This window comes from Plectropomus leopardus, chromosome 17 (genome assembly GCF_026936395.1).
Source record: "Plectropomus leopardus strain MGB_pleo_1.0 chromosome 17, ASM2693639v1, whole genome shotgun sequence".
In the NCBI taxonomy this organism is placed as follows: Eukaryota; Metazoa; Chordata; class Actinopteri; order Perciformes; family Serranidae; genus Plectropomus; species Plectropomus leopardus.
Window position 1 is genome coordinate 32491806 of NC_142192.1, and position 13516 is coordinate 32505321.

At 38.6% G+C, this 13516-nt stretch overlaps 1 protein-coding gene across 3 annotated transcripts in view; it reads right to left on the bottom strand.

Annotated features, from left to right (window-relative positions):
• Positions 1 to 13516, bottom strand: part of LOC121957675 (collagen alpha-1(XIV) chain-like) — a 211820-nt gene that overhangs the window by 140715 nt on the left and 57589 nt on the right. For all 3 annotated transcript variants that reach the window (XM_042506398.2, XM_088090334.1, XM_088090332.1), the window contains exons 7-8: positions 1645 to 1803; positions 1225 to 1344 (exon numbers count right to left, since the gene is read on the bottom strand). In XM_042506398.2, the coding sequence (XP_042362332.2) occupies positions 1225 to 1344; positions 1645 to 1803 (279 nt within the window). The remainder of the gene's footprint in view (positions 1 to 1224; positions 1345 to 1644; positions 1804 to 13516) is intronic.

Sequence of the window (13516 nt, forward strand, 5' to 3'; positions counted from 1 at the left end):
CAGAGCGGTCAGGCTTTCTTTTCCCCTCCCCTGGGAACCAGAATAACCTTAAAGAGATACTAAACTAAAAAAAAACAACCATTTGTGTATCAGTTACAAGTCTGTTTTTCTTGCATGCCTCCACAGTGAAAAAACAAGAGTCCAAAAACAGAAATGTCTTCATGAGTTGAAGTAAAAGGGCCATGTTCAACAAAAGTAAAACTATGTCAAAACATCTGTTTACAAACTCTCACACAACTCATGCAGTATAATCCAAGTCTTCTTTATCCAGTCGTTTGCTCAGTACTTCCCAACACATGCATTTTTACTAAAACATTAAAATATAAAAACACTTCCACCTACGTGTGCGCGTTTGAGCTCTGCTTGAGTTCAAATGCACGTGTGTACCCAGGCACGCTGCTTGTCTGAGCGGGAGATTGTTTATGTGTTTTAAATATTAAAGGTTTCTCAAAAATGCATATGTTTGTGAAGTACTGAGCCTACGACTGGATAAAGGAGACTTGGATTTTACTGCACGAGTTGTGTGAGAGTTTGTAAACAGATGTTTTGACACAGTTTTGCTGTTGTCACACACGGCACTCTTTACTTCAATTCATCAAAAATGTTCATCTCTTTTGGATTATCTGTGCAACGGAGTCATGCTAGAAAAAGTGTGTATTTCACACTTTAAAGGTAACGGGGGGGGGTAGCTTATATACAATGTTCTTTTTGCTGGGTTTTTTTCTTTAATGGGGTAATAGGTTTTTTGGCTGTTTTTGTCATGTTTGACGCCATCTTGACTATTAGGAAGCCAGAAATGACTGTATATTAGCGTTTTCTTACACCTGCACCTTCTCATGGTGATGGTTTTTAAGGTAAAACTGCAAATTAAATCAGCACAGACTGCTGGTTAAGACTAAATTAACTTTTATATTTGCTGAATATGAATGGAGCTGCTGTTAATGTGTGAATGCTGTGTGTGGTCACACTGAAGTGAAAACCTTAATTGAACTGAGGCGACCTTCTGACTCTCAGTCTGCTCTTATCGCCTCCCCGCTGTGAGGTCACAAACGTTTTAACACTAAGCTGAAATGAACTGCACTGAAGTGAATTTAATAAGCTGAGGTGGAGGATTGGCTTCGGTCCGAGGCGACCTCTGAGGCGTTATCTGTTGACTGTGATGAGTATGGAGGACCGTAATAACCTGAGAGGGAGGCTTGGGTTTTGGCCGGCTGCGTGCTGTACCTGTCAGAGTGTTTCCTCCTTTATACGGCAGGTTCTTCACTGCGTCCATCACAGCCTCTTTGGTGGTGTGAGCATTGAGATGCCACTCGATTCTGGGGTCTCCGCTGTACTGAGCCAGGCCTGCAAACATGTCACATTAAGGTCAAAGGACACATGGATATTACAGTCTTGTCTGGGTCCTGACCTTTGAATCTGCAGACTCCACTGAGGTTGAGTTGACTGAATCTGGTGTGGCGTGGTGACATAAAAGTTTCTCTGCAATGCAATGTATTTGGCATCTTTGAAAACTTTTAAGTATTATTTAAAATAAAGGTGGAAACTATAGTTGGACAACATGCTAAATAAGACACTTTGAATGAATCTTCCAAATGTTATGAAGATAGTTTGTACATTTAAACACCTGAAACTTAATCTCCTCACCTATCCTGGTCTTGTCGAATTCCACGGAGAAGGCCTTGACCAGGTTTTCCAGGAACGTCCTGACCAGCCTGAAGTTGATGCGGCCGATACTCCAGGAGCCATCCACCAGAATAACGATGTCGGCTATGGCCGGAGTTTTACACATAAACTCATCCGTAACTAAAGAAACAGACAGAAACACAGAAAACGACAACAGAAATTTACAACAGAACGACGGTCTCACGCAGCACTGCAAAATTTGTAAGTAATTATGGTCTCTTTCCTGTTCCGGTGGTTAGAGATCTAACATGCAGCGACATATTGTTATTAATGTTTTACTCCTAATGTGAAGTATGAAGCAGACAGAAAAAGGATGTAAAGCATGTACACAGCCGCCTACAGCGCACACACGTTCAATCTGCAGTGGTTGAAAGTAGGACAATTTGATGTGCAGCTTCTGTCCCAGAGTATTACAAAGTGTTTCATTAATTCTAATTCAGTTCAACACGGTATAATTAAACCCTGGAGGAACGAGGTACTTAGTTTTAGCAGATGAAAAATAACAGCCCACTCTGTTGTTTGTCTCAACAGTTTACTGGGTGATAAAACAGACCCGACTCTAATGAGGCAACAGCAGTTCATTTACAAAAAGCCAGTCCGGCACACAGCGAGCCAAAGGCCAACCGAATTAGGAAACAACCATATTTCTATCAGCCAATTATCTTTCTCACAGAGCTTAGGAAACCTCTGTGAGTTCGTGTGGGAAAACTATGCAATCGTAAAGGTGCTGGTTTTAATCCCAGTAGGCCCAATAATCAGAATTTTAAAATGCTGCCAAAATGCAGATGAGCAAGGCACTCTGCTGCAAACATGCATGTATGGTAAGAAAACAGTAATTCAATAAATGAAAGTTTATAAAAGAAAATATGCAATAGTAAGATATTTTATGGAAAACAAAACAGTCTGTGCTGATCTATCAGTTTAATCTGCTTTAAGGCGTTTTATTGAAGAGTAATTATATAATCACTTCAGTGCTCGTTTTAAATTCTGTGATCCTCATTTCACTTTGGTCACATCTAAACTTACAAATAACAAATGACCAATAATGTTAATCAGGAGGCATAAAGTTTCAACATCAACACTTCTTTTTCTGGGAAAATAACATTAACTGAAAACTGTGTTTTTTCTTGCTTCTTTCACCTTTCACCTGGTGAAACACTCATTGTTGTTTTAATACCACATGTATTACAAACATGTATATATTTATTATGTTCTTGTTTCTTAGAAAAAAGAGGGAAGAGATATGGAATTAATTGTAAGTCCTTTGCTGGGAATGAACCATAAATTTTATTTTGTGTTTTGTGGATGTAATTGTGTTTTGCAGATGTATTTTTGTGTATGCATTTGTTCTATTTATTGGTGTACTTTTGTTTGTGTGTTTGCAGAAGCAATTTTGTGTACAGATTTGACGATACATTTTTGTGTATTTGTAGTATTTGCAGATGTATTTTTGTGGATGTACTTTCTTTTTTCTTCTTTAAATTTTAAAAAATCCTCCCGTGGACAGGTGTTGAAAATTAGCATTAGCACAATTCATGTAGTCCCAGTGCTTAAATACACGTATGATATAATTCTAACATAAACATAAAATCAGACTGACTTAGTAAATACACATGATGCACAAAGATTGAGTTGGTTATTTACATATGAAACATTTATACATTTTTTCAGCAACCACTGTGACATTAGCTGGCTAACTAGCCACCTGCTGTCGCAACAAATAGGACATTTCTTAATCGGACTAATTTCAAACTAAAAGTCCTCTGGGGTGTCATACACGGTCTGGACAAATATCAGGTTTTGATCCAGTCTGGTTTCTCTTCTCCAAATGTGCTCTTGAGCAACACAGTCAATGTTAAATCAACAGAATGCAAACACAAGATGATTGTGGGCACACTGGGAGATTCTCGGGTGTGGATGTTAAAAAAAAGAAAAAGCGTGGCGGTGATGTGTAAGAGCCTTCATGCCCGACAATCGTTCCTTGAATACATAAAGCTGAAGAAAACAGTGACGCAGCCATAAAGCACAGGTGGTTGTAAAAACAAAACCCTGATGGTTTAACTTCAAACTGGATTAAGTGAAATCTCTTAACTGCTTTACTTGTAGGTAGAAACACGAGCATCAGCCACTGATTTGCACTAAGTTTTATCTCCAGTATGAATTTGACACATAGTTGGCCCACTGCTGCGATGGTCTGTACGTGTGAGACCAGCTCTGTATATCTGCACCCGCTGGCACACGATTTCTTATCTTCCAGATGTATAAGAGAATATTTCATTCAGGTTGCAGCATGTTTTAACATCTCAGGGGTGGAGAGGGCTGCGAGTGTGTGTTTGGTGGGGTGGCGAGGGCATTCTTCAGCAGTCATTTCATTCATCATTGACAGGAACTAAGAAGTGTATCACTCCTTACAAGTCTCTACAGTGTCGGAATTCAAGCCTCCTCCTCGGTCTAGCAGAGTCTCGGTGCCGCTATCCAATACGACTTCAGTGGGCAGATGAAAGCAGTGACACATAAGACACACAATTACTTCACTGCACTGGAAAGAATGAGCCCTGAGCTTTGGCGCTGATTATCGTTTGGCTGCACGGAGCACGATGCAGAAATTAGAGCTAATTCATGGGTTGCTCCTGCAAGTCGCCGTCAGCTAAATGACACGCTTACATTTTAAAAATAAAATATGTGAGCACTATAGCATGTTGGTGTGCATGTGTCTTCACTACTGAGATATATTCATTTGTTTCAAACTACAACAGCAAACATGGTCTTCCCAGTTAAGAAGAGAGCAGCAATTTAAGTCAGTAAAATGTCACTTCTGCAGACAGCCGGAGGAAGAGTCTGGATCTGGTTACTCTGTTGGCTTTACTGAGCTGTGATTAACACGAGGCAGCCGAAAACAACAGTAACCAGTGGCTGACCAATTTATTTTGGAGAGGACAAAGCAGAAATTGTAAACATAAATCAAAGTCCAAATCATAACTGGTCAAAAGCAAAAGTATGACAAGCTTTGCTTTCTTCTTGTAGTCCAGGGGCCTCGTTATACAACTTTTTCCTAATTTTTCAAGATAGGAAAAATCCAATCTTCACTCCTTAACTCGTGGCTGTGTATCAGACCTCCAAACTTACCGAAAGAAATTGTAACAATAACTATAAATTTGATTCTTTAATTGGCATTCATCCTGAGGGATTTCCCACATATTAATTTTTTGTGGCTGCCCGTGACAATAAAAACAACATCTGCAATGCAAAGATTTGGTATTTTTGGAGCTGAACTGTTGATGAGGAGCGCTGAAGAAATCAGGCTGTTCTCAAAAACAGTTTGGACGTTTTCCCATGGAAAGTAATGCACCCTCATTTGTAAATAGCCCATGTATTTCAAAAAAAGCTGCAATCACATGACGATAGTACTGATGGAAATAAGCAAATGAAACCGTCCTGAACGGTCTTGTAAGGAGGCAGGTTGGTGTGGATGAGTCACAAAAGTCTGGAATTCGACACGCGACTCCCCCCTAAACCTAAACCTAACCTCCATAACTGTAAGTTAATTACGCTACTGTGCGTTAAGGACATAACGTCAATTATAGGGCACTAATTCATATGATTTTATAAAAACTGTTCTGACAAACTACTGTGTGTGCATTTTTGTAGGATATTATGACACATTCTGTGAGAATATGTTGCAGAAATATGTATGCCATTTGATTATGTATTGCAACAAACTCTCGAACCACAGAGCCCACTCTGTAAATAGTGGCAAAATGTCAGGAACAGTGAAAGTGAAACTTAACCCTTCCTTGCACTCAGTCTAAAAGTTTGCTTTCACTCACCTCTACAGCAGCTGCTGCTCTCATCCATCAATCTGATCTGATCAGCTCTGACTGAATCAACAAATCAATCATCGACTCAAATTCCTCTAACTGCTACTAAGGACTAGCGGCCAAGAATTAGGCTAGCTCAGATGGTGGGACTTTGTTCATTTGAAATTAGCCAACTTGTTAGCCTTTTATACATCACAATATTTTATTATGAATTCAGGGCATTTCTATACATAACTCAATGCTCTGTCAATTTTCCCTGAATAAACAATGAATCAAATTGTCTTTTGAGCCACTTATTTATACCTAATGATAAAATATTTGCAACAGATAACACTACTGTGACAAGCTCCTGAACCGTGGCTGGTGCTTCATCTCATGTTCTAGGTGCAGACTGCAAAACATCTGTAACCAAATTGTATCTGTATTCATGTCATTACCACTAAATCCTGTCCAAGAACCTGGAGACGCAGGTGACAACCCTGAATAATGCATCTGGCGTAGAGGACGGGTTTAGATGGATTTAAGGATGGAAAGGAAGGCGGTTTCTCAGTCAATATAGGAGGTGAAATTGAAGGGCAAAACAGTGCTTTGGAGAACTAAGTGAAAGAGGACCAGCCTTCTTTTAATAGCACGTCTGGGAAAATACTCGCACCTGGACAGATGGCGAAAAAGGAAAAAGGACAGAGAGAGAGAGGAAAAAGAAGCGGTGGAAAAAGCTGTGACAGATGCATATTAAAGGGTTTAACTACACAAGTGAGTCTGCAGCGAATACCAATGTTGTGCTTCTCTCTGCTTGATTTACTAAACTTCCCCTTGGCATTTGTTTTCTTTTATTTCTTATTCTCTGTGAGTTTGCCGCCCTGATTCTTCTGCTCTTATATTATCACCAGTGCTGTTCTGTTTTATTACTTATTTATGTTTGAACTGCAATATCTGTCTCTACTTTCACTTTAAGGCTACACATGCTAATCACACAAGAGTAAAAACAAGATAAAAGTAAACAGGATAATGAGAAGGAATAAAAAGTAATGGTACAGGAATGTTTGAAAGGGAGGAAGATAAAAGACATCGGTACATGCGTGAGCAGGAGACACGGGTGTGGCTGAGAGAAAACAATGACACAGCTTAAAGAAATGATCCCAATAATTCTGACTTCTGCAAACGAAGCGCTGTATTTGATTTGTGGCTTATTTGGAATAAGAGGAAGAAGAGCAGGCTTGTTACCGTGAGCAGTTATAACCTTGCTGAGACTGACCTACAAAAAAAACAAAGGGAGCAGAACAAAATCTAAAGACGACGTCACAGTTTTGTACAAAGTGAACAGAAATAAGCATCTGCAAGGTGCCGGAGTTCTGAACATAAAATTTGAAACCATTTAAGACCTTTTCAAAACCACCTAGAATGAAATTTAAGGCCAACTTCAAGGCCATACTGACAAATGTGTGATATAATGCAAAACTTTGAGTCGATTTTTATCCCTGGAAATAATATGATATGATGATATGATATTAACATCCAAACACAGCAGGATGTGCAACATCACTGTGAAGGACATGAAAAAACATCTAAGACCCTCATCTAGGAACAAAATTCAAGAGTGTGTTAACAAAGACTTTTAAAGGCCATATTTTGAGAATCTTAAACTCAGCTTTTGAACCTCCTAAACTAGATTTTAAACAGAAAGGTGGGACATTTGGGGAAGTGGACAGAGATGAAAGTGATGATGAAAACAGTAGAAATTAAGGACAATGGGAGAGGACATATCCACCTTGTTACGGCGCCTCAAACAACCCGCAAATCTCATTTAAAAAAAACCCAAAACAATTGCATAAAAATCAACAATAAAAAAAGTCGCCAGTTGATTCTTGTGGCCCTACTTCATCACCAGTGTGTCACTAGACAAATTATTATTTTTCAAAAAAATTCATGTCGGTATTTTGTGTTCTGGAATTTCAAGTATGAATTATGAATATGTGGCAGACTCGACAGAAGGGGCGCGATCACAGTCACCTGGGACATTTGGGTGTTCGTGCAGATTAAGGCTGCATTCTAATTAGACACAGGAAGAAAGTTTTTGAGGCATCACAGATTTAATTTGGGGTGGCAGTAGCTCAGTCTATAGGGACTTGGCTTGAGGACCAAAGTTGCATCAGCTCAAGTCCCTGTACGGACCAATTATATAGTGTGGACTGGTAGCTGGAGAGATACCTGTTCACCTACCCGGCACTGCCAACGTGCCTGGGCCTGCTAATACGTACATGTACAGTAACGACAAGGTGAAATTATCCTATGGAAATTAATAAAATACATTGTCTTCTTTTTCTTCTTAAGCGTTGTGTTTGCCGACAGCTAAATGACAGCTAAATGTTCACCAAATATCAAACACCAAATCATTCATAAGTTGGCTTTGTTGGCAAGCTACAATTCTTTTGTTTTTTCAGCCCATTATAAACTGATGGAACAATAATCAACCCAAACACAAACCAGCAGGTTCATAGAAAGAATAATTTTACAGAAACCTGCTGTGACGTGTGTGGTATAAGTTGATATGTGAAGAAAACAAAAACCAGCCAGGTGAACTTTTTTTCTTGACAGCAAAGACTTTGACGCGGAGGCAGGGAGCTGGCCTCGTGCTTTGACACCTGTGCTTTGCTGCAGGCGGTTGTGTTGTTTTCAGTGATAAGAAACCTTAAATTATCTGAAATGTCCTGATGTGAGCCTGCATGGATCGATATTTCAGTCTGTGCAAACCAGAACAGACGAGTCAAAAGTCTCAGCCATGACTGACCTATTTGAGATTGTCTTCTGGTGATAAAAGCACCACAAAACTTTCCTGCATCCCTTTGCTAAACTGGGAGGAATCTTCAAAGAGGTGGGGAGAAATGCGGAGGGCAGGAGATCAGGAAGTAAGAGAAAGAGAGACAAATAGAGGGAGGTAATGGAAACATACAAAAGAAAGATTTGTTGACAGATTCTTCAACCAGATAGCTATTAGCTGAGCGGCCCCTCAGGCAAAGTGTCTCTCCGCAGGTTGGAAAGTCAAAACGGTGCATTCTGAGGTGCATCCCCAGACAGCGAGGGTCAAACTATCAAACAGAGCACGCGACCCATTCGGGCTGAGTGTAAACAATATTATAATGAGTCCTTCCACACATTTTCATACATATTCATGACTTTAAACAGGGTCTGCAGGCTGTGCTCAGCCAGGATCCTGATTCATGCAGCGAGGAACCACCACTGTCAGGGTTAAAAGGTACAACTGCCTCCTTTTGTCAATGGATGAAACAAGGTACTCGAGACTTCATACCTCCATTATCTTTGCTTGTGCTTTAAAATTCATCTTTGTCACCTATTATTGTTATAGAGTTGTAATTTACTGAAGAATAATTTCTGAAGAATGTGCTCACCTTTCTACAGAGCTCTGAACCACTGGGGAGAAAAATGCAACGGTCCATAAGTGTTTATTTTAATTTATGTTTTTTTGCTTCTCTCTCTTTCTGTCTTGCTACATAAAAGTGATATTAAACATTTGAAACCATAGCTAATCGGTTTGAATTCTTTCAAAAACATGGCCAAGTGATCAACTTAATCCATTGCCCAAAAAAACTTATAGTGTATTTCTTTCCAGTAACATAATGTTAAATATATAATCATAATGATCATATATATCGTTTCCTGGACATTTTCACCTAATTTTTTAAAATTTTCTAAAAATTCAACATGGGAAGAAGGCATTAAGCAACTTCAGAATAAATTGCACAAAAAATAATTAGATTTGTAAAAAGTACAAGAAAATTACCCGAAAATCAGCAAAAACAAACAAACGAACAAAAACAAACACGGTTGAAAGTTACATTTAAAAAAAGACAAAAAATAAAACAACCTGGGAAAAGTGCTTAAAGTTAGAATCAAAATATGATTCAGTAAAATAATTTTAAATATATAATTAGCAATATAGCTTTTCTTTTGTTTTTTTTGCAAACTGATTAACTCAATTAGTTCAAAGGTTTAAGTACTACTGAAATGCATCTGAATCTTTGTCAGCTTTTACTAATTTCTTGCAATTTGTGTGATATTTCTTGACAACCTGCTTGTTGCAATTTCTCCCCATGTTTTTGGGAGAAATCAAACTTGTGAAATAGCTTGTGAGAAGCTTCTGAACGCAGTGCAAGAAAACTGATGAAGAACCAGGTTATAAAGAAAAAAGGAAATGTTACACAACCCACATTTTTCTGAATGACTAATAGCTAAAAAAACCCTACGATGCCGGGTGAATATTTATGAAACTAGATGTCAAATTAGGAATGCTCTGCTCTATTTTTTTCAAAACAGCAAAAGTTGCAGAGAGAAAAAGAGATTTATTCTTAGTTGTTGTGACAAACAAGGTAAAAACCCTCACAATTTACACCTGAGGAAGGTTACAGAGACACAAACAGGACAGCTCCGACGAGCCTGCTGCTCCGAACGTCCAGCAGTCACAGCGAGGTCAGGGCTACGCTAACAGCTTGAGGCGACGGGGGAGGAGATGCAACTGCAAGGCCAATACCTGCCCTATCAGAGGTGAGCTATCCCGCCTCAGGGTGCCGTGTGATAGCTTTATCTACGCTCGGCTAATTTACATGGCAGGAGGTCAAAAGGTCGGCTGCCGATTCTACCGCTGCACGTGAAACACGTTTCATGTCCAGCTCATGTGGATTCCACGCAGTCATGCATGTGGAAAGGCCTACAGGTACAGTCGTCAACATGTTTTTCACAGCAGCTGTGTGATGTCCTCAGTTACCTTTGAATCAAGCAATACCTCAAAAGGAGACAGTAGAGAGAGGGAATTAAAGTCTAAACACATGGAGAAAATCACCCTGTTCAAATGAGACTTGATGAGTTTAGTGTATGCTCAGCAGATTATAGTAATCAGAAATTTAAATATCAGGACAAAAAGTAAAGATTCTCTGTCCTGAAATGGTTCTGAATGCAGTAAAATTACCTTCTGCAGAACTAATGGAGTCATTTTAACCAACTTCAAAGTGACAAATGTCTATATATAAACTGTCATATCATATCTCTAAATTAGTGGTTCAATTAGAGCAGGATAAAGAGGACCTATTTTGCTCAGAGTCACACTTTTATTTTGGGGTTCTACTAGAACATGTTTACATGCTTTAATGATCCGAAAACCCTTTTTTTCTAAAACAGTCTGCACTAGAACATCTGTATTCAAACTCTGTCTGATATGTTTTATTTTAGCACCAATCTCTCTTTAAGCAGCCCTCCCTAAAATGCTCTGTTAAGTTTTATACGTGTTATGTGCAGTGAGTAAACGTGAAAATTCAATAAACATATTTTTGATTTTTTTGGGCATAACCTTCTTGCAGGTATACAGTTGTTTGGGCGGTTACAGCACAGTGACGTGAAAGCAGCTTTACATGCGTTTACATCATTATATGAAAAACTAACCACGTTTGATATAAATATCCAAAGCTAAAAAGTAAAACTAATATCTTGTGGCATTCCTTAAATGTTAAAAGATCATTTGATGTCAGCATATTGCATTTGGTAGTACCTGTAAGCCCGAATGGATCCTGAGCAAATGTCCTTATGCAACATAATGATTACTAGTTTAAAGGTATAACAATATCTTTCAGATGGAAATGATTTCTTTCATGATTTGACTGCAACAAGTTTTTAAAAGCTGGATATATTACACCTCTATGTTCTTTATTTATTTAAAGTGAATTTATTTTAGTTCATTTTTTAGTTTATTTATCTATTTTTTAATGGTTTTCACATCCTTGTTTTTAAACTGGCCAAAGTGTCATAAAGATACACCCCAACATTTTGGTTAGTTTTTTTCTTTTTTTCTAGGTTCATATCTGAACTTAAATTTACTTTATTGGTCCTTTGTGGCTTATTTATTTATTTTTTTACTTGAAGTCACTTTTGTAGTATATCCTGATGTATCTGTGATTTATTTTCCACACAGATTTTCACTCATTAATTTTGGATGAGGTCTGAAAGCTTCAGTTATATTTATGTTTATCTTATTTTGTTATATTTAGGTTTTAACTTGCTCAAGGTTTCCTCTTAGTTAAGTCTGAAGAAGGATGTTTTAAATAGCTTCCCAGAGACAAAACGAGCACATTGTGGCTCTTGTGACTGCTTGATGGCAAATCCAGGGCTTTCTACCCTCAGACGTAATGAGAAAGAGGACAACCAGCACCCCAAGCCAATAACAGCGAGCACCTAATTTCTTTCCGAAACATGAAAGAGCAGCGAGCTGGTTAGGATGCAGCAGCAGATTCCTCTGAGCCCCGGATGACATTTCTAATCTCACGTGTCTCCTGTCAGCCTGGTCACATGACACCTCTAAACCTGAGTCAAACAAATTCTTCAGTGTTTGTTTTTAACCTGTGTTGAGAATATAGTGGCCTAAGGATCCCAGCTCGGGGTTATCACATAAAAAATATATGCAGCGTCACAGGCAAGAAACTCATTTAAGAGAGGAGATAATGAAATCAGCAGTCTCATTAGTGTGACTAAAAGTTTGATTTAAAGACAACAAACCTTGATTTTTTTCTAGCTGTCACTGTATAGAAGGACTATAGACGTCTGAAAGCGTTCAGGTGCATTGTGCATAATGGAAATGTGAACAAGGAAAGTAAGTTTTTTTCTAGATCGGATTTTTTTTTTCTTTAATGTAGCTGTTGACATTACTGTTTAAATGTGGCCAAAATCAAGACTGTGAACTGTTCATGGCCCTGATGCTGCCCGCATGGCCAGAAGAATCTCTCCCTGCATATACCATCAGGTCGCGTTTTTTAAGTCCCTTTGACCAAGAACAATAGAAACTCCTTCATTCCAACTGCCATAAACATCTTCGATAAAAGCTCATGATCTGCACATCTACATGAACAATACGCCACTTCGCACTAAGTAGTACATTGTGATTTTTGTTCTGTATAAATTATTGTATTAGGCATTTGTTCTGTTTTTAGGAACACATGCTGTATGTTTATTGTCCAAGTTTGATTTGCACTGTATGTTGTATGTTGATCCACAAAACAGACGATTTTCTGTCACGACAGACAATAAGGTTTTCTGAATCTGAAGAACAAGACGTCACATACAGCATGCTGTGTATACGTAAGTAAATAAGGAGGAGAGGTCCTTAATGATAAAAAGATGGTGGCCACTAATGTGACCATTTACAACGGTACAAATTAGATTTATTAGTCATCTTTTTCACTACGTTTGAAAATCTATATTAAAGTTTGTCCTTTAATCCTGCTACATATTTTGGAGTCAAAGGAGGAGTTCAGGATTCTCACAGACTAAGGAAAAGAAGCTGTTATTCTGGTGATTACGGTTTAATTTTTAAGTTATTGTGCAATGGAAGCCAAAGATAATGAGTAGGAGAACAGTGAAGAAAAAGAAAAGTCTGTTTTATATAGAAGGGGCACAGGCAGTGGGTGACTGAGACAGAGGGCTTAGTCTCTTCTTATGGCAATACCCAGTCCACATGTGCACTTTCATTTATATTTTAAGCACTGTGAAAGACTGAAAAAAATAGTGCTTTATTTCTGTCATTCCACCTTCGACCACACTGTGGGTTGTATTGGCCGAGTGGCACTGTCCATGTTTTCACTGCTTAACTCCATGGGCAGAAGAAGAAGAAAGTCAACATTATTTATGAAGTATTTCTACACACAACTGGCATGGGTAGTGGGCAACTTAAACAAAGGTCTTCCTCAGCCTCTACCTCTATTGCAATTTTTAAAACACACGTGCACTTTCAGATTGATTGGGCAAACCGTTGAGAAGGAAAATGGATCCAGACAGATAGACAGATGGAGTTTTCTTCATGTTTCTTTCATGTGGATCTAGAGTGACGTAAAAGTTGCACTGAAATCCAGTACGAAGTCACATGCACTGAGGTTGCATCTCAATAAATGTGATCTGTATCTGATTCAGAACCACACGAGAGTGAACCAAATCCGATTTGAAAAGTTCAGATTCCATGT